At 42.0% G+C, this 21,649-nt stretch overlaps 1 protein-coding gene across 2 annotated transcripts; it reads right to left on the bottom strand.

Moving 5' to 3' along the window:
• Nucleotides 1-5,479: 5,479 nt before the first annotated feature.
• On the bottom strand, nt 5,480-10,840 carry notum2 (notum pectinacetylesterase 2). Of its 2 annotated transcripts, XM_036549068.1 has the most exons (12): nt 10,695-10,840; nt 10,533-10,661; nt 9,693-9,745; nt 8,793-8,888; nt 8,541-8,601; nt 8,253-8,329; nt 8,040-8,142; nt 7,447-7,635; nt 7,025-7,125; nt 6,716-6,863; nt 6,258-6,305; nt 5,480-5,786 (listed from the first exon to the last, which is right to left on the bottom strand). In XM_036549068.1, exons 1-12 carry the CDS (start codon nt 10,838-10,840, stop codon nt 5,480-5,482), a joined length of 1,458 nt encoding a protein of 485 aa, XP_036404961.1. The 2 variants fall into 2 exon arrangements, with proteins under 2 accessions (XP_036404961.1, XP_036404953.1); XM_036549060.1 differs by having other exon boundaries at nt 10,533-10,840.
• Nucleotides 10,841-21,649: the final 10,809 nt, after the last annotated feature.

Genomic DNA, 21,649 nt, shown 5'->3' with positions numbered 1-21,649 from the left:
AGCCTGCACTAGCAAACGTGTAAAGGACAAGATTTCCAGCAGATTCTGCTGAGCGGCCATCGTGTTAGCGCTCGCCTGCTTTCAGTAATCACAGCAGAATTTCTTAGCTTTTACCTAAAAAATTGTAGCATTGTATCGGCTGTCCACTCTGTCAAAGTAATGCCCCGCAATTCCCATAATGACAGCAGAATCTACAGCTGTGTCTCAACGCCAGCAGGTTTCCCTTTGACTTTCATTAAATGTTAAAAAAATGAAACTTTTGTTGTATCCAATGGCTCTAGGGGAGTCTGCTGTTTTAGGAACCATTCAGGAATGGCATAATTTCACATGCTTTCACAGAGCTGACTCACTCCAGCCTCAACAGGCCCAGCGCCCCACAGTGCCAATATCACTGCAGATAAGGGTGAGGTCATATGCGATCTGTCACTTCCCTTGGTAGAGAAGAAGAAAGACAGAAGCAGGGACACAGGATACGGGGGGAGGAATCCTGTTTTGATTCAAATAGCACATTTAAATTCAAATTCATTGCCCAAACAGGGCCGGGTGAAGGGGTCAAACTGAGGGGGATGATGTTACAGGGCATGTGCCACAGGAAACTGGTCCCACAGGAAATATTGGAGTCACCACGGCTGGCTGTTCAGTGTGTTTGAATTACTGCTCTCTGGATTAGGCAACATTCATGCTTAAGAGAACAGTGAGGTTCTTCATGAATCAGATTTAATCATCATTTTCATACAATTGCTGTCTCAGTGTTGAAAAAAATATGTAAGACATTGTGGGTAGAAACAGAAAGTCTGTTGTTAATTAGTCTGTGTGCTTGTGTGTGTGTTTGTGTGTGTGTGTGTGTATGTATATGCGTGTGTGTGTGTGTGTGTGTGTGTGTGTGTGTGAGCAAGCGTGCATGTGTGTGTGACATTTCAAACACAACCTGTAACAGAGTTCAGATATGTGCATGATATGAATTGGGTAGATGAGGAAATTAGTTTGCTTAAGCCAGCATATAATGTGAACTGTGCTCTGAAGACCTTTCAAAAGACTTTCAAAAGAATACCCACATCAGGAAAAAAAGGAGTTTTATAGTGTTGCACAAGAACAGTGTAGTGGCCAGCCTGATGATCATTGTGGCCTGTTGCTACTGAGCTAGCCGTAGAGCTATCAATACTTTCAATTATGATCCATTACCTTTCACAGTTTTATGGCACACACGCCTTTTTGTGGACCCAGATATAACTAACTTACTGTAGCTATCAATTCAAACCTATCAGTAGCAAGCTATCCAGCTATGTTAATTCAGTTAGTGGTGACAGCTACAGCAATCCCTTTAGGCACTATTCACTTTTCTCTTTACCACAAATCAAAATCATCTCAAGAGTGACCTATTTCCACCTTAGAAATATAATAATACTTACATTCTTACCATTTCTAATGGATGCTGAAAAACTGATTCACGTGCTTGTCCAATTAAGTTTAACCATTAGCAACGGGGCCCCCTAACATGAGCAAGTAAAAAAAAATGCAGTGGCATTTTGAATAATGGCCACATTACAGCAGTTTATGCCTTACTGGCTGCCTGCAAAACTCTCAGATGATTTTCAAGTTGTACTCCTAACCTACAAATTTGCTAGCTGCAGTTTGTCTGAACAATCTCTTAATCCCCTGAAACACTGTGTAGTAACTCCCTGTTTCCATTCACCAATACAAATCACAGACAGCCAAGGATTCCCCATGGTTAATCCCTGGCAAAATCCATTAATCTCACTCTGTCTGCTGCTGAGTTTACAAACTGTGGAGCCTCGTGGATATTTAAAACCTCTTTGATTAGCGTCTTCTGTTCTAATTCCATTTTATCTCTCTGTTCCCCACGTCTCTCACGGCATCTTTGTTTCCAAGGCCATCAAATGTCAAAAACCTGGCACAGATCAGACAGGCGATTATCACCTCCAGCCAAACATTTCAAGTAGAATTCAAAATGTATTTTTCCATGTGAATGGCGATTGCTCCTTTAAACCTACCTGTGCCAGTGATGAACCAACGTAAACAAAGGAGAAGGTGTGATCCTGCAGTAGCATGGAAATCATAAGCCAGAAACCTGTATTGAGTCAAGCAGTCTGCCTCCAACCAATCATCTGGTGGATCACTTTACAGAGAGTTCGTGCCTGTGTTGCATTTTTTTTAATGATACATTATGGTTATAGTACCCATGGCTCTCCAGGAACTGAGTCTCTGACAGCCTGTCTCTAGGTGGTTTCAGTCAGTGAGGAGAAGGTGGAGAGGGTAAACGCATGTTCTTCTCACACATATTTCCTGAGACAGAGCAGGAAGTTGTTTCAAGAAGCTGTTGGCTATACATTGAATAGTACTGGTGGCCCAGGGACCTGAGGTTTTACTGAGGTGACTCAGAGGATTCTTTCTCACTGAGCTAAATATGGATTGTCAGTTAGTATAATTTGCAAGTGCATTCTCTCAGGGTTTTTTTTTTCCCTCACATCAGATTTTGCACAGCAGGAAGCAGACTCCATTTGGAGTAGCCATGTGACAGTGTGTTATCTACAAGCATAATAACTGTAAACAGTGGTGCACTGTTATGTTCAGCTAATCACCATTATGTTTCTGATGTTTTCTCTACAGTATATTACTCATTGTCTATTCAATATATGTTTGTGTCCCTTTCTAATGCAACACTTTTCATTTGTGAAAGGAAATTCCAAATAATGACTACTCCTAGCCAGAGCCCTTCTATTCTAAAAACAGTCTGCTGAATGGTAATAACATGAAAACTAGTTAGCAAGTTTAGCTATATGTGACAGCTCAGAGTGCTATATCCCTTTCCAGATTTCTGCATCCACACCACCTTCTTTTGTCAGTCTGGCAAAGATTCCCTGTTATTTTTGCTTAATATCACAGTCATCACACCTTTGCATAAGGACCAAATGTTATCATGGTGGCAAAGGACCAAGTGTTATCATTTCAGTATATGCTCACCAGTGGGTAGACCCCTGACAACTAAAAAAAACTGATTCAAAGATACCATATTTTATGGGCTCAGACAACGTGTTAATTCAATACAGCTGTCATATTATCATTGATGTCTAATGTCAAATGCTCAATAAACATGAAAATTCAAAGCCATTTTTTCTCCATACCCCACTAGATACCATTGATTAAAAGTGGAAAATCAATTGAATTAATTGCTCTGATGACTGATGAGAAGTTCCTTCTGAGTTCCTTTACCTGTCTAGTCAATTCAAAACTACAACTTAAGTCCCATGTTTTATGCATACATATAAATACTTTTGCCAAAGATGGAGGTCTGGTTACATCATTCCCTGTATAACAGTGTGGTGGGCAGCAGGAAATTACTGCAGCACGGCAGACTCCCCAGCTGGGCAGAAGCCATTGCCATGGAAACTCCCGCGTCTCTCTCTCCACTGACCGTTTCCTCCTTGCAATGACAGTGCGATTAGGTCATGGGAAAAAGAATGTTCGGTTACTGGAGCATGGGCAGTGGAGAGAGGGAGACTGTGCCAGGGCCATAAAACCAGCTGTTCTTCATCCAATTCTGTAGATAATCAAATGACTCGCTTTATCTTAGCTTCATGAGAACATTTCTCTGTAGCTTCACAGTTAATCCAGCTCTCACACACGTCACATGGTTTCCATTAGTGAGAATGCTTTTGGCCAAGTTGAGGGCAGGAATATGTATGATTTAACTTCATTATGTGGTAATGACTTGATTACATGCAAATACACACTATCAATTACTGCCATAATTAAGCTAGGAAAAACATATGCAAGAACATAACTGCGATATTATTTTGTTATAATTCTTCACAATGTGATCTCACCCATAAATGTAAATCTTGGTATTCCTGTGATAAATAAGGGAAAAAAATCTTATTATTTGGTGGTTCATGTGTCATGGATCATATTTCTCCCTAAATCCACTACACTTTCAGGTAAAACAGTCATAGAGCGCCCTCAAGTGTCACAAAACAGATTTACAGGAACAGTCACAGTGGGAGAGACCACACAAACACAAACTCCACCCAAGAGTCTGACAAAATGCAAGAGAGGATAGGAAAACAATCTATTTATAACTGCATGTTTGTTGTTCAGTAGAGATGGAAAACAAAAAAAAAAACAGCACAAGGTTCAGAACTCTTTCCTTTATTGTGCCTGTGTACAATTTATAATACTCAGTTCCATACCATAATGTAAGAGTAAAGATTTTGTTAAAGCAAATGCTCATCTTGATTAGTATACATTAAATACAATAAGCAATAAATATCCTTGACTTACAGTAATGTTATGGTGTTAATACTGAAATCAGCTTTTTGAGGTGTGAGTGTCTGATACAAAGTCAATTCTTTTTTATTGTTGAAATCATAATCATCATTATGATCATCAAAAGACATAAAATAATGCATATTATGTCTTTAATATTTAACATTTTATCATTTTTAGATGAAAGTAATTCAAATTTCAGGCCTTTACCTCTAAGTGGATGAGGGAAAATTGTCCCCAGCAAATTAGAAATCCAGACACCATTCACCTCAAAAGATAATTTTATCCATCTAAGTCAACTACTCTGAAACCAAAACTAACCATGACAGCCTCAAGGTATTCCACATGGGACGTTATCAGAGTAATGCCCCAATACGCTACCCTCGCTCTAAACCAGCAAGTCCTTCCCTTATAACATGCACACATCATATTCAAAGATGTAATGATATATCTATGTATTAAAATATTTATATTTTTTATCAGTAGCAGTAGCAGCAATAGGTGAAATACAAAACTCAACAAAGAGAGGCAAAGACTCCCGACTGTGGAGCATGATGTCCAAGCATAGTAAAGGTGTAATGTAGCACTCCACTCGAAGACTCACTTACTGAGTCAATCAAAAGGGAACAGTATCAGTTTCAGCGACATGAAACTAATAACCTTGAGTGCCTTAGGTGGTGTCCCCTCTTGTCACCCATTTAACCTTCGTTTTCCAGTATCTACATGTGCCTTTTCAGTACTGCTCCAGTCCTACTCCTTCAACGTAAGAAGCTGAACAAGTTCCATCTACTGAAGTTATTATGTTTTGCTTAAAGATTAAGAGACTGAAAGCAACAAAAAAAGTCTCTTTGCCGTGAAGGGGTGAAGCTGAATCTAGTGCAGTATAAATTTGATGTTCACAGGCTTGATGGCTATATACAGGTATTCAGCACTCATGTTTAACTGGGGCATCTCAGAGACAAGCAGACAACCCTCCCTTTGGCCTCAGAGGGCGCCCTGGGAAAACAGTGTGTACAGATATCCAGTGACATACCCACTGGTCAAAACGCCATGTTACAGTGGAGCACAATGGAATGCTTTGCGGCACAAGTACCAGATTTAGGTCTGTACATTACGTTTGCAACATAATTTTTCCCCTCACATGACCACAGTTGTTTTGTGGATGGGTGTGGGCTCTGGCCTCCATGCCTATGGTCTAGCCCCCATTACTGACCATGCCAGTTAGGTGGCTGCCCTCCCCCTTAGGGTCCAAGCCCATCTTTTGCAGATCCAGGCCCATTGCCGCCAGCACCTGGAGCAGGGTGAGCTCCTGACGAGTGGTCTGGTCAATCAGGGCTGGGCAGGTGGGGTTACACTGGGGCCACTGGCAATTGTCGATCAGATGGAAGGGGCAGCCCTTCAAAGCCGTCTTGCTGTTTTTATTTGCCTCCTGGAGACTCTTGTCCCAGCACTGCAGAGCGCGTGAAAGAGAGGTTCCTTTAACCTGGAAATCCATCCAGTTACTGTGGACAGAGAGAGAGACAGGGGAATAGAAGGAGAGTTTGGTTTTGATCAGACCCCCTCCAGCTCTCACATAAGGTCTGGGGTTAGTCTCTGTCAGTGTTCCAGTATGCAAGTCAATTTATCTTCCCCTCCCTTCCATGCATTAGATTGCAAAACACTGTAAAGCCACCACCTCAACCTAACGCCACCTTAGGAACAAACTCCTCCCCCAGATGACCTCAACTTCTGGTTAACCACACCCCCTCACCCTTGCTCTGGCTCCGGCCCAGGCCCCGCCCCCTACGCCTCCACCCCTTATGGGAGTGAGGCTCAGCTCAGCTGGTCGACAGTGAAAGTGTAAAATGGCTCTCAGTGACAGACAGAATGCAGCATGATGAACGACCACACAGAAACAGTAGCATGAGCTCATTCTGGAGGGATGGAGCGAGGCTTGTTAATCTGCCTTTCAAGCTCGGCTCGCATGTCCTTACCTTTTAGTGATCAATGTGTGGGACAAGCAGGAGGGAGCAAACACAGCCCTGAAAAGCACACATCACATCGTGAGCTGACCTCATTCAGCCGCTGACAAACAGGTCTAGTACACAGTCATCCACTTCATTTTAATAAACACTATTCACCTATGTATTCCGATTACCAGTAAAATTCCAGAAGACTTTTAAAACCTTTTTAAGACTGTTTTAGAAACTAACAAGAAATTATTTAGAAAACAACAAACTAAAAGCAGATGATTAGGTTAGATGTTTAATGGATCCATTTTGTTGAATGTAAAATGATCACCAGTGATCAAACTTATTCAGGTTTTCCAATGAGATTTCATTCTCATAGTCTTTAAATTTTAACTTAGATTAATATTTCATCCATGCTCTTGTCATTGCTGGTTTTCTAAGGTTCTATAAAAAAGCACTGAGTGGCATTCTGTGACACTCACGTAACGTCCTTAAGTGAGTTCTTGAGCTCCTTGCCCAAGTTCTGCATGTAGGTCCACTGCTGCTCAGACAGAGTCTGTCCCCCCAGGTAGATGTTCTCCACCCTCAGCTGCTCCTCATCAAAGAGCCACTGCACCACAAACAAAGGAGCTGCCGGGACAGGGAGGCACACGCAGAGGACAGTCATAGCTCCGTGGGGACAGACATGTCACCTTTATTCATCTCTGTCTTAATGCGAGGCAGAGGCAGTATGGCCATCTTCTCTCTGGACTGTGACTCTGCCATGATGAAGAAGCTAAGGGGGCACTCACAGGTCAAGGAGGAGTACAGCTTATGCCCAAAGAAGCACTGCCATTCCTCGCCTCTCTTGTACTGCTGACGACACTTCTCCGGGATCATGCCATTCCACAGCCTGTAAAGGCAAATGAGAGCACTCCAACACCAGCTACTAACTGGCACAGTTCCATTGCAGGTGCAAACACAACTGAGACACCAATACTCCTGAACCACCTGCAAGTGCACAGCATCAGATTACATTTACTTTTATGCATCTTATTTTAATGCTAGACATAATTCAACTGGTATCCATATAAAAAAGGATGAAATTCCATTTACTTTAATATTCTGGCAGCAATGAGTCTGTGTGTCTGTCTTCACCAGCATGCTGTGATTTACTGAACTGCTGATCTTAGACATAGTGCACGGCTGAACTGACGGATGATTATGGCATTACCGAAGGCCTTTCTTAATGGCATCCGTAGGGGTGCATGAGATGCTGTCGGGGCACTCTGGTGCCTTCTGCTGTTTGCTCTCCAGGAACCAGCCGGAGTCCACCAGGCCCCGCACCTGTGCCTCCGCCCCCAGCTGCTCCAGCTGACTGGACACCTTCTCGATGTTCAGTAGCACGCCTGTTCCCCCAGCACTGTATGCAAACAGACAGACTGAGACTGCAGTCTTGGCTTCCTTTGTGTTTAATGCCAACCCACAGCGGAGTGCTACTCCGGTAACAAAAGACACCGTTGAGATGTCAGACAGCGGGAATAAAGCTGTTCAACTGCTTTTTTGTTATGTTCTGTAAAAAAAACAAAAAAAAACCTCAGGGCGTCCCACAAAATAGGTGGCTAACCTTGGAAGAAAGTGCAGATCTATGTCTGCTTCATGGTAGGACACTTATAGGGATTATGTCATGGCATAGGCCCATGGCATACGGATTCAAGTAAACATCTTTATGGTGGACAACAGGATGTACCAAAAATATTGTGTTGTATATGGCGCTGCGGGTGAGTAGTGCCAGGGGTGCCCGTTGGGGTCGGGTTTCAGACTTACCTTGTTCCGGCCAGCATGACAACCTTGGCCTGTTTGATCCCCTTGGGAGTGAGGTCTTTAATCACCTCTTGGATGATCAAGGAACCCATGAAGGTGTATTCAGCTGTAAAGCATGCGGCAGTGCACATGCCCACATTACATCATTGCTCCGGGACCACAGGAAGCACACAGGTGACTCGTACTGTTGTTGTTTGGAGTGGGGGTAAGTCCTACCTGTGTCTTTTCCTTGTCGAGCCTTGGCTGGAGGGCCTGTCCCACTCCACACATCGCTGGAGCAGTATGGGATGAACCTGGGATAGCAGACATGGTTCATGTGCTGTCAATACTCAGGGCAGCACAACTCATCAACAAAAAACAATAAAGGAATATCGGTTTTGTGAATGGGAAACTGGCAGATGGCCATCATAACATGAACGGGCACCGAATAAACATTCTCACTATTCCATTATAAGTATTCAAATTCCATGCCGCATGTGAGCTGGTTTGTTAAAATGAACTTACACAATATTGGCATTGTACCAGTGAGGATTTTCTTCTTGCTGTGAGGACAAAATTCCACTTCCTGTGAAATATCAAGAGAAAACCATAGAAGATCAAAGGGTAGGCAGTCTTTTGACCTAAAAACAATATAAACAGCATTTTGTTTAATACCAGCATTAAACAGCAATTGTGATTAGGCTAGAACAAGCCCAATAGTATGGATTTCTAGGGGAATATGTGTGTATAGAGGAGGACGTCAGACCTCTGCCCTACCTTTGCGTGTTTGAGGCCACTCCGATGAGCTCATGAGACGAGGGATATTTTTATACCTGGAATCGCAGGTCTCTTTGTTATAGCAGCACCAACCGCCTAAAAATAAGACCCTAATATTAGACTTAGATGAGTGGAGGAGGGAGATCCCATTAGCCTTCTATACAAGCTTGTAAAGAATGAATCGGGCTTATCTGAGGCATGCACCTGCAGCTCCACCTGCTACTGTCACCTGGCTGAACTCCCCAATCTGCTTTCTAACTTTTCCCTTTCAGTCCACCGGTACCAAACGAAAGCATGCAGCCGCAGCATCAGCGGTAGAAGATCAAACCAAATCACATTACTTCTTTTCTATGATGCAAAGCTTTGATAGTCCTTGTAAAAACACAGCAATTCAACATGGATGTGGTTAAGTGGGTTTAGAGTCTTGATTCCACTTGAATTTCCACTTGAAGTTTAAAATGCCTAAATTCAATCTTTGTGAGTGAATGAGTAAGTTTTTAGGTCAAGAATATATTACATTACATTATTCTCATTTAGCAGATGCCCTAACCAGAGCCACTTACATACAGTAGCTTACAATGTTCTCCATTTATACAGCTGGATATTTACTGAGGCAATTGTGGGTTGAGAACGTTGCCTGAGTATACAACAGCACCACCCTTGCGGGGAACTGAACTAGGAACCTTTCAGTTATGAGCTCTGCTCCTTAACACTATGTCACACTGCAGTCCTCCTCCTCCTATGGTTATAAATACAGTTTCCAGTGAAAAGACACACACAGAAAATGAGAGAAAAGACTTACAGAACATCATGACCCCAAGTCAGAATGTTGCTGAGTACAGCATTCATGTACGCTGACATCCCTTGATAAAATTAACCAGATGAGTTCAAAATACATACCTTCCAAAAATATCAGCCATCGCTTACTTCCTTTAAATTCCTTTAAGTAAAATCTGCATGCAAGAAACAGTAATTATACATTAGAGTATCAACCCATCAAACAAAGCAGACGCATATAGATCATGAATGTATATCTTAACATTTCAGTGCATTACCTTTATTATTTTTAATCATACTAATGCTACAAAACAGCCATTTATAAACAAGCTCATGACATCACCCATTTTTTCCTGGAACTAAACTCTGACCCCAGCCTGGAAATAAACCCAAGTGGGAAAGCATTTCCTTGTCAAAAGGTGGAAGTAATCAATCATGTACATGTTAAAAAGTGTAATTTATCACTTATACGTGTTTTTATCAGCCGTCAATGGTAATATCTGTAAAATTTTGAAAACATACTTTTACAAAGAACATAGTAGTAGGGAAGTGTAGCTTGGTATTGCTTAGTGAATAATTTTTCAATACAGTGCTCACAAATGGTGACACCAGCTAACAGCTTATATATCATTGTATGCTTCTATATAATTTATAAATGAAAATAGTTACATTACACATAATTTTCTCTGTATTAAATTTATATCACAGAAGAAGTAAAGACTTATCATGGTAACACCATATGTAAAAAAATTTGCAATATATTTTCTAGGGGGATATCTAAAATGATTTCTGATCATCTGAAAAAATGTGCAAAAAACATCCACAAAACACTGCATCTGTTCTGTTAAGATAGTGAATGTGTTTTACTATACACAGTATACCCTCAACTGAAAGCTTCCTCTTCCACCTTGTACATCCGGCCCAAACAAGGTCAGGAGGAGGATGTGTGGAGTTATGTCTCACCCTGCCGTTGTGCCGTCGTTGCAAGTGACCTGCGTGTTTTTCAGGAAGTGCAGCTTCATGTCATCACTGGGCTTGGGGAGGGCCGGTGCCTGCTGGGAATTTCCTCGGCCGCTGGGGCCTGGCTCCTTGCTGTGCTCTACTGCCACTGGCACTGAGAGGGACTCATCCTCCGGGGCCAACTGGGCCCCCTCCCCACTGTGGGCCCCTGTTTTCTTGGGAGTCTTGCTGCTGGGTTTGGCATTGCGGTTGTTCTGGCAGGACACCTCTCCCAGCAGAAGCAGGAAAGCCACATGGCACAGTAAATTCATAGCAAATCCAACCGGACCTCTTGGAACACAAGACAGAAGAGCAGGGAATACCTTCAATGGAACACTCAATTTAAGGGATCCCTCAAGATGTGCAGTTCACATGGCATTTTTAGGTGCTCTTTTTAATACCAAACATCTCAATACTAATCACTCCATTCATTGTCTCAATAGATAGGTCTCTAAGATTCTATATGATTAATAAATGTATTTATTCTTGGAAAGAATGTCCATCAAGGAAAAAAAATACCAAATAAACACACTTGTACTGGAAACCATTATTTCAAATTATTGTAAAAAAAGACAGTTTGATCACAGAATCCATTTCTTTGAACTTTTTTTTTAAATTGATCCTTGAAGCTGTAACTTATGCCTGACGTTCCCTAGTTGGCTTTGTACGTAATTTATAAAAACACAAACTATAAAAACAATGACATGATTTGAAGGCCAAAAATTATTTTGCCAAAGGCCAAACATACCCCTGTGAGCAGCCACTCCTGGAGAAAGTCAGGTGAGAGGAGACCTCTGGGCAAGGTGTGCTACTGCTGTCTCTGCGAGGAGTGAAGAGGGAATGGACGGCGTTTAGGGAGGCTTTGCTGGTTCTGGTATGGGCTCAGGTTTGGGGTGGACTTTATAGTGCCACCATATGGATCACATTTCCCTGCATTCCCTTTGAGCTACCGCCAAGTCCGGGTGGACGACACACAGGGTTGGATGGCGAACGCCGAGGAGAAAAGATAACACACGCTCTTCTGAACACATTTCAAAGGCCCCCACCCAGTCCGACCCCACGACGAGCCCTCCCTCCACAACACTTGGCTGACGTTTGATTTAAACACCAACATGGCTGGAATACCTGCAGGGTCCTTTCAGGTGGTATATAGCCCCAGGTCAGTGGATAGCACATAGCACAAGCCACTCTGACGGGAGGAATAGTTCTTGACAGCATTGAGAGTGAGCTCAATGAACCAAAGGACCAACTACCAAAGACCCAAAGTATACAACCAGTCCAACGAGTCAAGTGAATGTTAAGTTTTTAGATCATACTTCTCAGAAGCCCTCTACCAGAAATGTAACTGCAAATATGAACTACATTCCACATTTACCAGAGCTTCTCTTAATTATCTCTACCTCTTATCAAAGATTTTCTTAGTATTACTTACTCAATATTGGGAAGACTTAAAGACTAACAGAAAAACAAAACATTTGGAGGGAAAAATGACTGTGCGCTGTAAGGACGGCTATTTTTCCTCTTTTACAGTTTGGGTTTATTGCTTATTAATGTGCTAAAACTGTGGAAAAAAATATGCAATTAGCAATTTATAGTTCAAAGTTTGAATAATTTATATGTTGAGAGTTTCACTTTTTCTGTGGATGGATGATTCTGGGGTTCCACAGAGAACAGTGGCATGCACAAATATGAAAACCTACAAAAACACACAAACACATACACATCACCCTTGAGAGATGTCATCCTGTTTTCCAGGGTAAATCCCAAATTTCACCTGTTCCTGTCTTCCCTGTCTCTTTTGGAATATGCTTACAAAAATATCACAAAAATCATAAAATGGTACACTGCCAAGATTTTTCATTTTAACTTACTAGAAGACACTTTAACTGACAATTTAAGTAAACTTAAGAGGAAAATCTCCACTATGCATTTAAGTTAAAAAAGACTAACTCTGAAGAATTAGTGCTTATTGTAGTTAAAATAGTAGCTACTGTATTGCAGTAGATTTACTAGTCCACTGCACATGACTTCAGGTGAAAAAGTAACATCGCCATTGACAATAATAAAAAATGTAGCTAATTCATATTTTATTTCTAAAATAAAAAATAATCAAATACACCAGGACATAAGCTCAAAAAATGAAATCAATAAATGGAATGTAATTGTGATATTGTAAACTCTACCACAGAGGTACACATTACACTCACCTAGCATTGTCTTTTAAGCCATAACAACCTCATTATTCACCTTTGAAAAGGATGAATGAACATTAAAGAAAAAAAAAAAAAACATAGTTTTACCTTCAGCCACGTTTCCAAAGGGGACAGGTTCTGTGTCAGGTCTCCAGGACAGGAGTTTGACTCTGGGGAGGAAGAGGCAGGGTATTTGAAACTGATCCCACATATCCCTGGGATAGCTGCAGGGTGACGTGCTGATCAGCAAAGGAGATCACGAGTCTGGCCTCTGAAATTCTCATCAATGAAATGCACACCATCCTGACATGTCAATCAACCCATTAATGAGCCTTAGAGTGGGACAGGGCTGAAGTAGTATGCCTTGCCATACCTGGACTGTCCATGCAGCTAACATGGTACGCCCTCAATTCTATTTCAGCTATTGAGTTCATATAGCACCCCAGACATGTCTAAGTATATACATGTGTTTGTTTTAGACATTTTGCTCAATGCATCTCAATTCAAAGATGAAGACACACTGGGATCTTGTCTGACCTTTGGTGTTGTTAGGTACCACAAGTAAATCTGATGCTCCTGAAAGCAAACATTACTTGAGTGACATTACTTGCAGTGAACACATTGGCATTTTTAGCACTGACCTGTTTATACAAACTGCCTACCTTTTAAAAACATGCAAATGTGCTAAGACAACCCTCCCAGCAGCTGAAGCCATGATCTACAATTTGAAGTCATTCAAGTACTCAAAAGATGAAGGCGAAAGTGTATGTTTTCATGTGATTTTCCAACAAACAACTGAATGAACATGGCAATGGACTGCAATGGTCTATGTTACACAAAGTACTACTAAAGGATTCTTGTTTGGTTCTCACCTGTTCTGAGAGTTCTGGCATCTTTTAAGTGATGCCAGAAAATACACTAAGACATGTGAAAATATTTCAGTGAAAATTTATTTTGTTTAACAAGATAAAAAAAAAGAAATCCAATGACAAAACAGTATTGAATTTGATCTACCGAGCTTAAAAATTTCTTCATTCCTTCTCTGTTTAGAACCATGCAAAATCCCCATCTGTCTTCCCAGAATTTCACTGAACAATCTGCTAAACAGATACTTCAAATAGCTGAGAAATGAAAAAATTGCTGTAAATCTATCACCTTTTTTTCAAAACTAGCCAGAATGTTGTGAGCAAAGTCCTTAGACGGCATTGCGAGCATTTTGTTTCTTTGATATCGCCTTCAACAGAAGATATTTTTTGCCGATGGCTGGGTTGGTGAGCCATAATTTGCGAGCAGATCAATGAGGAAAGCGTGTCGATGTTCCCGGCTACCCGTGGATCTAATCTCTGAACTCTGAGAGGTCATTCTCAGGTCTGCTGTGAAAGTGACACATCAGAGATGGCATCAGTACCCCGGACAGAATGGACCAGCAGTCTACTTACACCTTGCTGGGTGTCAGAGCAATGCTCTGTAGTGAATGGCACTGCCCAAATTGAAACTAAGCATAAACAGCAGAGAGAAGACAAAATTCAGTGGACAGTTAAGGTGAAACATGGACGCTGCTGTGAGGTATTTAAACCCTCGGAGAACTAGGACACCGCGTCCTTTTCTCTTTTGTTTGGAATCTGTGTTTAAAATGGATCCCCAAGGTCAGGCCACAGGCACCACAGGCCCGGGTGGTCCGAGCACTTCATCTGCCGTGAATGTGTGTCATCACTACCTCATGGTCTGAGGGCAACTGGGAGCATTTATCAGCTGACAGCCAAATGCACTCCGTGCAACGGAGAATTGTATCGGTTTGATCTTCGGCGAAAAAAACCCTCAGAGGTCACAACCCACTGGTAACAACTTCAAAAATGAGCGGACACGCAGTAAATGTCCACCATATGCTGGCTATGTGGGTGTCCAGACAATGCATGCCGTATACTTGCATGTGGAGTTCCGGCCATCCTGCAGCCCCTGCAACTATTTTCAAGATTTAACACACCACAGTGCTGCCTCAATGTAAAAAAAAAAAGTGAAATGATCAAACTGGACAAGCTGCATGTAATTTGAAAATCTGCCATCATATCACCTATAATCCTACTTGTCAGCAGCAGTGCTAAGGCGTTGGCCATGGGAGAAATACAGGTCTAATGAAACAGAAGAATGGCATGTTTATGAGCAGGGTTAGGGCTGCATTCATGGAAGAGGGATGAGGTTTGGGGTGGGGGGCAGTGTTGGGTTGCACTTCAATCAGGTGGGCTGACAGCACGGCTTAGGGAAACTTGTGTAAAGAGCAAGATCCCTAGTAAAGAGGGCTGGCTTGGGGGCGTTAGGGGAAGCAGGCATGCTAGGCCGAAGCTCACCCAAGCTGAGTGTTTAGGAGCCCCTGTAGTAACCCTCCACTGCCACCCGCACATTACAGACCTGCCAAGGCATCTGTAAACAGCCTGGGTGATGGATGGGTCAGCCACTTTCTGTGGAGCATGGATTTGAAAGTGATGTAACACCTGTGCAGAAAGAGTGGCATGACTTCAGCCCACAGGCATCGCAGCGAGAGGAGAGCGGGGTGCTTTCACAGCGCCCCACTTTTCGTTCCTGGCGTGCCTTTACAGTGACAGCTCTCTTCAATATGTGATGTCCTCTGCACACACACTCGCGCGTGCACACACACACATACACACACACATATACACCACCACCTTTAGCCATGATGCCACATGGGCAATGCTAGCAACATAATTGGAAGGTGCATCTGCAATGAGGAACGCTGTTTTCATTCACCTCAAAGTCATAGTGTTACAGAAAAAAAGATATTGGTGACTTAAGTCTAATGAATCCAGTTAAAATTTAACACAGGCAGATTGAACAGTAGATTATGCTGCAACAGATCCCTTGAGATGCATATTCATTTGCGTGGCCTAAAACAGATTTATTCTGAGGACCACTGGAGTCCACATGAACTGCAAACAGTGTAAGTGCACCACGGGGCTGCTCGCTGGAGAGCTTGAGGAGACCTTGGGGCCCGTGACAGAGCGGAGCAGCAGCGTGGCCTCGGAATCATGCTGGTGCAGCCGCCCCCCCCTGCCTCCCTGCCTGACGCAGCGCTGATTAATGTGCTCAGGGGGTCATGCCACGCTCAGCAAAGCGGCAGGTCACTCACACAAGCTGCTCCAGCTGATAGAAGGCATGGCCCTCCGAGGTGCCAACACAGCTGCAGGCTCCCCCGAGCAGGACCTGACAGAACCTATATACAGTGCACTGTGCCAGTATACGAGACCAGCAGATACCAGATCTCCAGGACACAAGTCCATCTTAGGAGCAAAGTGTTTTTAATGATGCAGCACTCCCGAGTCCTTAATACATTGCTAAAAATATCCATATATTACATACAGTATATGACTAATTACATATATACCTACATTTATATACACCAACATCATACACCTAAATGCAAACATATACACCTATACATAAAAAAGTCATCTTAGGTATTTTAATAACCATTATACTTCAGAGTAAACTGTTCTTTCTGCACAGTACAAAATTACAAATAGTGGTTAAATCAGCATTCAGAACACAGCAATGTGTCAACTGACTCAGCCTTAAGTGGTAGCTTTGTAGAAAAGAAAATGCTCAGTAAGAATCAGAGAAAAGGCTTCTCTCTGTTATTGACAATGACGACCAGTCAGCATTGCTTTTTAACCCCACACCTTGTTGCACTTCAGGATTTCTCCCCTTGAGTGGTCAACCTTAAAAAGACTTGTCCCTAAAGGCTGGTAGGTGGCAGTCTTAGCCATGTTAGGAAAGCAGTAAATCAGAAATTCATGCTGAGGTGATGTCAGCCCTTTGCATCATGTGTTGTTGCTTCCAACTGAGGGAACACGTGGATTCTGCTCATAGCTTTTCTTAGGCTATACAGTTACTGCTTTGCTGAGAACCCCAGGAGCTCAGAGATTTACTGTGGTGTTTGATCCTCAGTAAAATTAGGACACACTGCAAAATGCTGGTAAGTTACAGTTATTCCACCTCTTACTTGGCGACTTATCAGGGCAAAATACAACATGACCAAAGAAAGAGCAGAGAAAGCTGAAGGTCATGTAATACATAAATTTGTTGAATGTAATTGCAGCATGTAAAATACAATGGTTGCAATATTCAATCCTATTGTATTTATGTTTGGAACACTTTTTACTGAGTGAAGTTCAAAAGCAATGTGATGTCCTCCACTGACATTAAAGAATTTATGGATAAATAATTTATGGATATAAACATTGTGATTGAGTGACACACTGATCGAGCGAAGTGAATTCACATTCTTCAGAAGACTAACAACATGTCCATTTATGGATGTGTAGACGCTGGCTAGCTGGCAACGGCCACTCTCATGTTAAAATGGTGCTTTTGATTGTCATAATTCCCTCCACCGGTGGACTGAACATTAAAGGTGACAGAAATCCTATCTGAGGTACTGCTATGGCTCAGTTTGGCTATGGGCCTCTGGCTGCTGGAGAGACTCCGTGCAGACTCCAGGCTGGACAGCATTGTCAACGCGGCACATTAGTGAAGCAGAAATTTATGACAACGTGAGCTGCAGGTGTTTTAACTGTACAAGAACACATATTATTAAAGTAGCGTTTTGTGCACACAGTGAGCCACCCTCTATGTAGGCCAATTGTACAGATGAAAGTTGTTATCATATGCAGACAGGCTACTGCTTCAAGGACCACTGTAGTCTTGATGTCAGTTGCAAAGACGTCCAAACCAGCTCACCAACAGACTTTTATCACGGGCCCATACTTCATTTCATAGGAACATACTTTGTTGTGTGCAGCTTTCACTACTACTAGGTTTTGACAGAGATACACACATGCAATTATAGGACATATAATGCTTCTTCACACACCCCAAATAAGCAAAACCATATAAGACGAACCCTAGACCACCGTGTCACAACCCCAGTCCACATGAATACATGAGGAGATTCTACGACAGCAAAGGAGGAAGAGACACTGAGGTGTCTCTTCCATCTTTGCTCCAGCAAAGGTTTTTCTTTGGACACAGTGTCCACTACTGTGCCATAGACAGAAAGACTTTGGCAAGACCAATGCTATTGCTTGCTGTGTAGTGTGATGTGACCAGGCTGTCGAGTGTGCCGGCTTGTGGTTTGTCAGGAAAGCTGTCAGATCGCAAGGGGAGGACTGGCAGGCCTGTCCATGACTGCCAAGTAACGATATGATCTGCATCCGAAAGCTTTTATGACTTGAAATAAATTTATATTGTTCATGCTTTCAAAATTTACAACCACAATAACTCATGTGCAGGACAGTACCATTGGAGTTTTACTGCTTTTCTCAAATTCATGTTGCTGATTTTTCGGTCAATATCTGAACAGATTCCTTTGAGAGGTGAATCTGGGCAAAGCAGCCCAAGGATTATTACGAAAGACATGCAAGCTCTCGACTGTTTATGCAATAATACAATGATATTCACAGACATAAGAAAATTCAGACACAAGAAAGTAGTGATTTTAACCTTCAGATTACTTTCATGAAAGCACATTTCTCATCCTATTATTAAAAAGTCCTTCCAAATCTCTAAATCTATATATACGGTCAGATAATTTAGATGTTAATTTTATGGTTTACTGTTATTGCCACCTACATCATGACTGAGTTATCACTCATGTTTTATGTAATGGTAATTTTGTCACCCACCACTGAGCCAAAAATGCAGCCGTACACTTGTTGCTTTTTTTAAAGACTTGCATCTTGCTGTAAAGCTGTCAACACTATTAATCTGAAATAAAAATAATCTCTTAGGTCAACTTTTAGTTGCAAAGCCTTTTGCTGTATCAGGTAACTTATGTCTAAAGGGCTATATTTTATCAGTGATGCCTTTTCCCCATGCATCAAGTTGTATTAATATGGTAGAAATATCACTAGTAAGATTTATTTGTTTTGATTTTACTTTCAACCCATAAAAATAGCATACTTGGCCATAACCATGGGTCAGACCAGGGCTGATGAATACAATTACCGTGGGAATTAACAACACTGATGTTTCAGTTTATCCAAGTTGTCCTTATTGTAAAATAGTTGCACCCCAAACCAAAATGTGGAAAACACACTGCAGTCTGAAAAAGAAAACTTTAATTGGACACAGAGGAACAGTGCTATTGTTTATCCCACTCTTTCAAGTTAGCCCTGTGTGGGTTGGGATCATCCATATTTAGTGGATGTTTGGTTATTGCACTTGTTTTTTGTTTCTGTGACATTCTGGTGATTTAAATTTATAAACTGTTTTGCAACAAGAGCTAAAGCTGGCATCAGAGATTTATAGGGGGTATGTGTCACTGTTTATTTATATTGATGAACAAGGCTCCTCAGTAGTTCACTTAGGTACACAGCATGCAATGGTGTAATAAGGTTCTGAAACATATGCTTGACCAGAATAGGGAAAAAGGTAAAAGACCGTCAACCAAAAAGCAAAAACCTAATGAGAACTATTGAGTATGTATGACACTTTTGTATGCACATATAAAAAACTGGCTGGCTCTGTGACCTCTGACCTTTAATGTGTTCCTAATGTGTCCTTGACATAACCACGTTGATGGAGGATCTTGAGGGTAAGAGGATATCACTCAGGGCCAGTTAGTGTCCAATATGTCAACTTGTTCAAAGACACAAAAAGAATGCAGGAACATCAGACTGTCCCAGGAAAGGACTCTTAATCCGTTTCAGGAGTTTTGTCCTTCTTGGGTCAGACAGTGAAGGGGCTATTTAAGGCAATGGGCACACAAAGAGCAGAGTTACACCGCATTAACCTTTGGGGTCAGATGTGACACCTGAACCACCCTGAAAGAACTCCTCTGACTTCATCTTGTGGAAAATAGCCCACGCCTGTGAACCTGTGCCCTGCCTCTGTGTACGCTACACTTCAAGGGTCCAGGGTCTCATCCACCAGGGGTGCCTTTACAGAATAGGTAAAGAAGGCCTGCAAAAGTGGTGTAAAAGCAGGCCAGCTGACATTTTGCATTAGAATTTACAACTTTCATTTCAGTGTGCCCCCTGTTGGCACACTCCAAATTTGACCTAATTCTTCCCCTCTAAGGTCCATAAGATGCATTATAAAGTATAAAGTCATCATTTGCATGTTGATGTGTTATTCTTCCTCTGGATGCAGATCCCTTCCTTGGCCACCTATTGTCCTTGCAGGGGCTGTACTGAAGCCCCCCTGCCTGCAGAACCCACAGAATACACTGTGAGGACACAGTGATCCTCTGGGAAAACTAGAGCCCTGAGGAATGAACACTTTGTCCATGTTGTTGAAAGCGAAAGGTTTGGCCTGCTGCCAGCTGCCTAATTCTGCTCTGCGATGACTGTATGTACAGAGCAGCTGTGTATTCATCTTTATGATTCTATGGGCATGACACGCTGCAGTGTGCTTTGATTTACACCCACATGGTGCAGATAGCATAGCATTTGCTGAAGGGTACAATGTCCACTTTAAAAGCCGAAGACACCATGGGTAGTGGTGGCCCAATTAATGTAACCTCATGTGTTCTCAGGTTTTCACAGGTGCTGCCCATTACTCAAGGGATTCACATTAGCACACAAAGTGACTATTGTTGAAAGCAGAGAGAGCAGATGTAACAAGTAAGAAAATGGCCATAAACCCTGGTTGATGATGCTATTCATGATCCCTAGCATGCATGTGATATAGGTTCACAACCTCTCAAATCTTGACTTTGATTTATTGCCTTGTCAGTTGCATATCTACAGAAGGTAAGGTATTTCACAGTGTATTCAGCTGTTAAAAGCACATTACTTTTGCCACTACCAAGGTGAAAAATACCATAATTTGAAGTCCAACAGGGGGTTCTGTTCCTGCTATGAACAGTTCATAGTGTATGCATGTGTTTAAGTTATAGGAGTACATGGAAGAAAGCAAGCTGATTTTAAATCACTTTGCATTGATTTACATGACCACAGAGTTAAGGCATGCTACAGTTTTGTGTACTTCTTATAGTCCCCTGTGAAAAAATGTTTTTGAAATGTCTGACCAAATAAGTAGTACTTAGTCAAAGAACGTACTTAGGCAAAGGGTTTGGTAGAGTTAAGGTGGTGGAATTGTACCAATCGAATCATGACCAATTTCAAAACCATAAATACTACACAGCTCACTTTGTATCTGACGTTTTTTTTAAAAAAAAAATCACTGCATAATCTGAGAAATGCTAAAGCATTTGCTGATACATGTTATATACAGTGAATATAAAAAGTCTAAACACCCTTATGAAATTGCATTTCATATGCATCAACTTTGCACATCTAGACTTTGGAATTTTATCCCAGTCTTCTTTGCAAACAAGTTCAAGTTCCTTCATGCGAGGCGATTTCCTGTATACAGCTCTCTTTAGGCCATTCCACAGGTTTTCGATGGGATTGAGGTCTGGGCTCTGCCTGGACCATTCCAAGACTGATTTTCCTTTTCTAAAGCCATGCTTTGGTCGACTTGGATGTGTGTTTTGGGTCATTGTCATGTTGAAATGTGAAATTCCTCTTCATCTTCAGCTTTCTGACAGAGGCCAGCAGGTTTTGTGCCAAAAAATCTTGATATTTGGAGCTATTCATTTTCCCATCTATCTTGACAATAGCCCCTGACCCAGTTGAAAAGAAGCAGCCCCAAAACATGATGCTACCACCACCATGCTTCAAAGTTGGTATGGTGTTCCTTGGACGATAAGCTTTATTGGCTTTGCACCAAACAAATCTTTTACAATTTAGGCCAAAACGTTCAACTTTTGTCTCATCAGACCATAGCACATTTCCCCACATGGTTTGGGGTGACTGAATGAATCATAGCCCAGACGTGCAGAATACGAGAGATGGTGGTCACATGCAAGGA

The sequence above is a fragment of the Megalops cyprinoides genome, chromosome 1, assembly GCF_013368585.1.
Source record: "Megalops cyprinoides isolate fMegCyp1 chromosome 1, fMegCyp1.pri, whole genome shotgun sequence".
Lineage (NCBI taxonomy): Eukaryota > Metazoa > Chordata > Actinopteri > Elopiformes > Megalopidae > Megalops > Megalops cyprinoides.
This window is presented reverse-complemented; position numbering and strand designations above follow the sequence as displayed.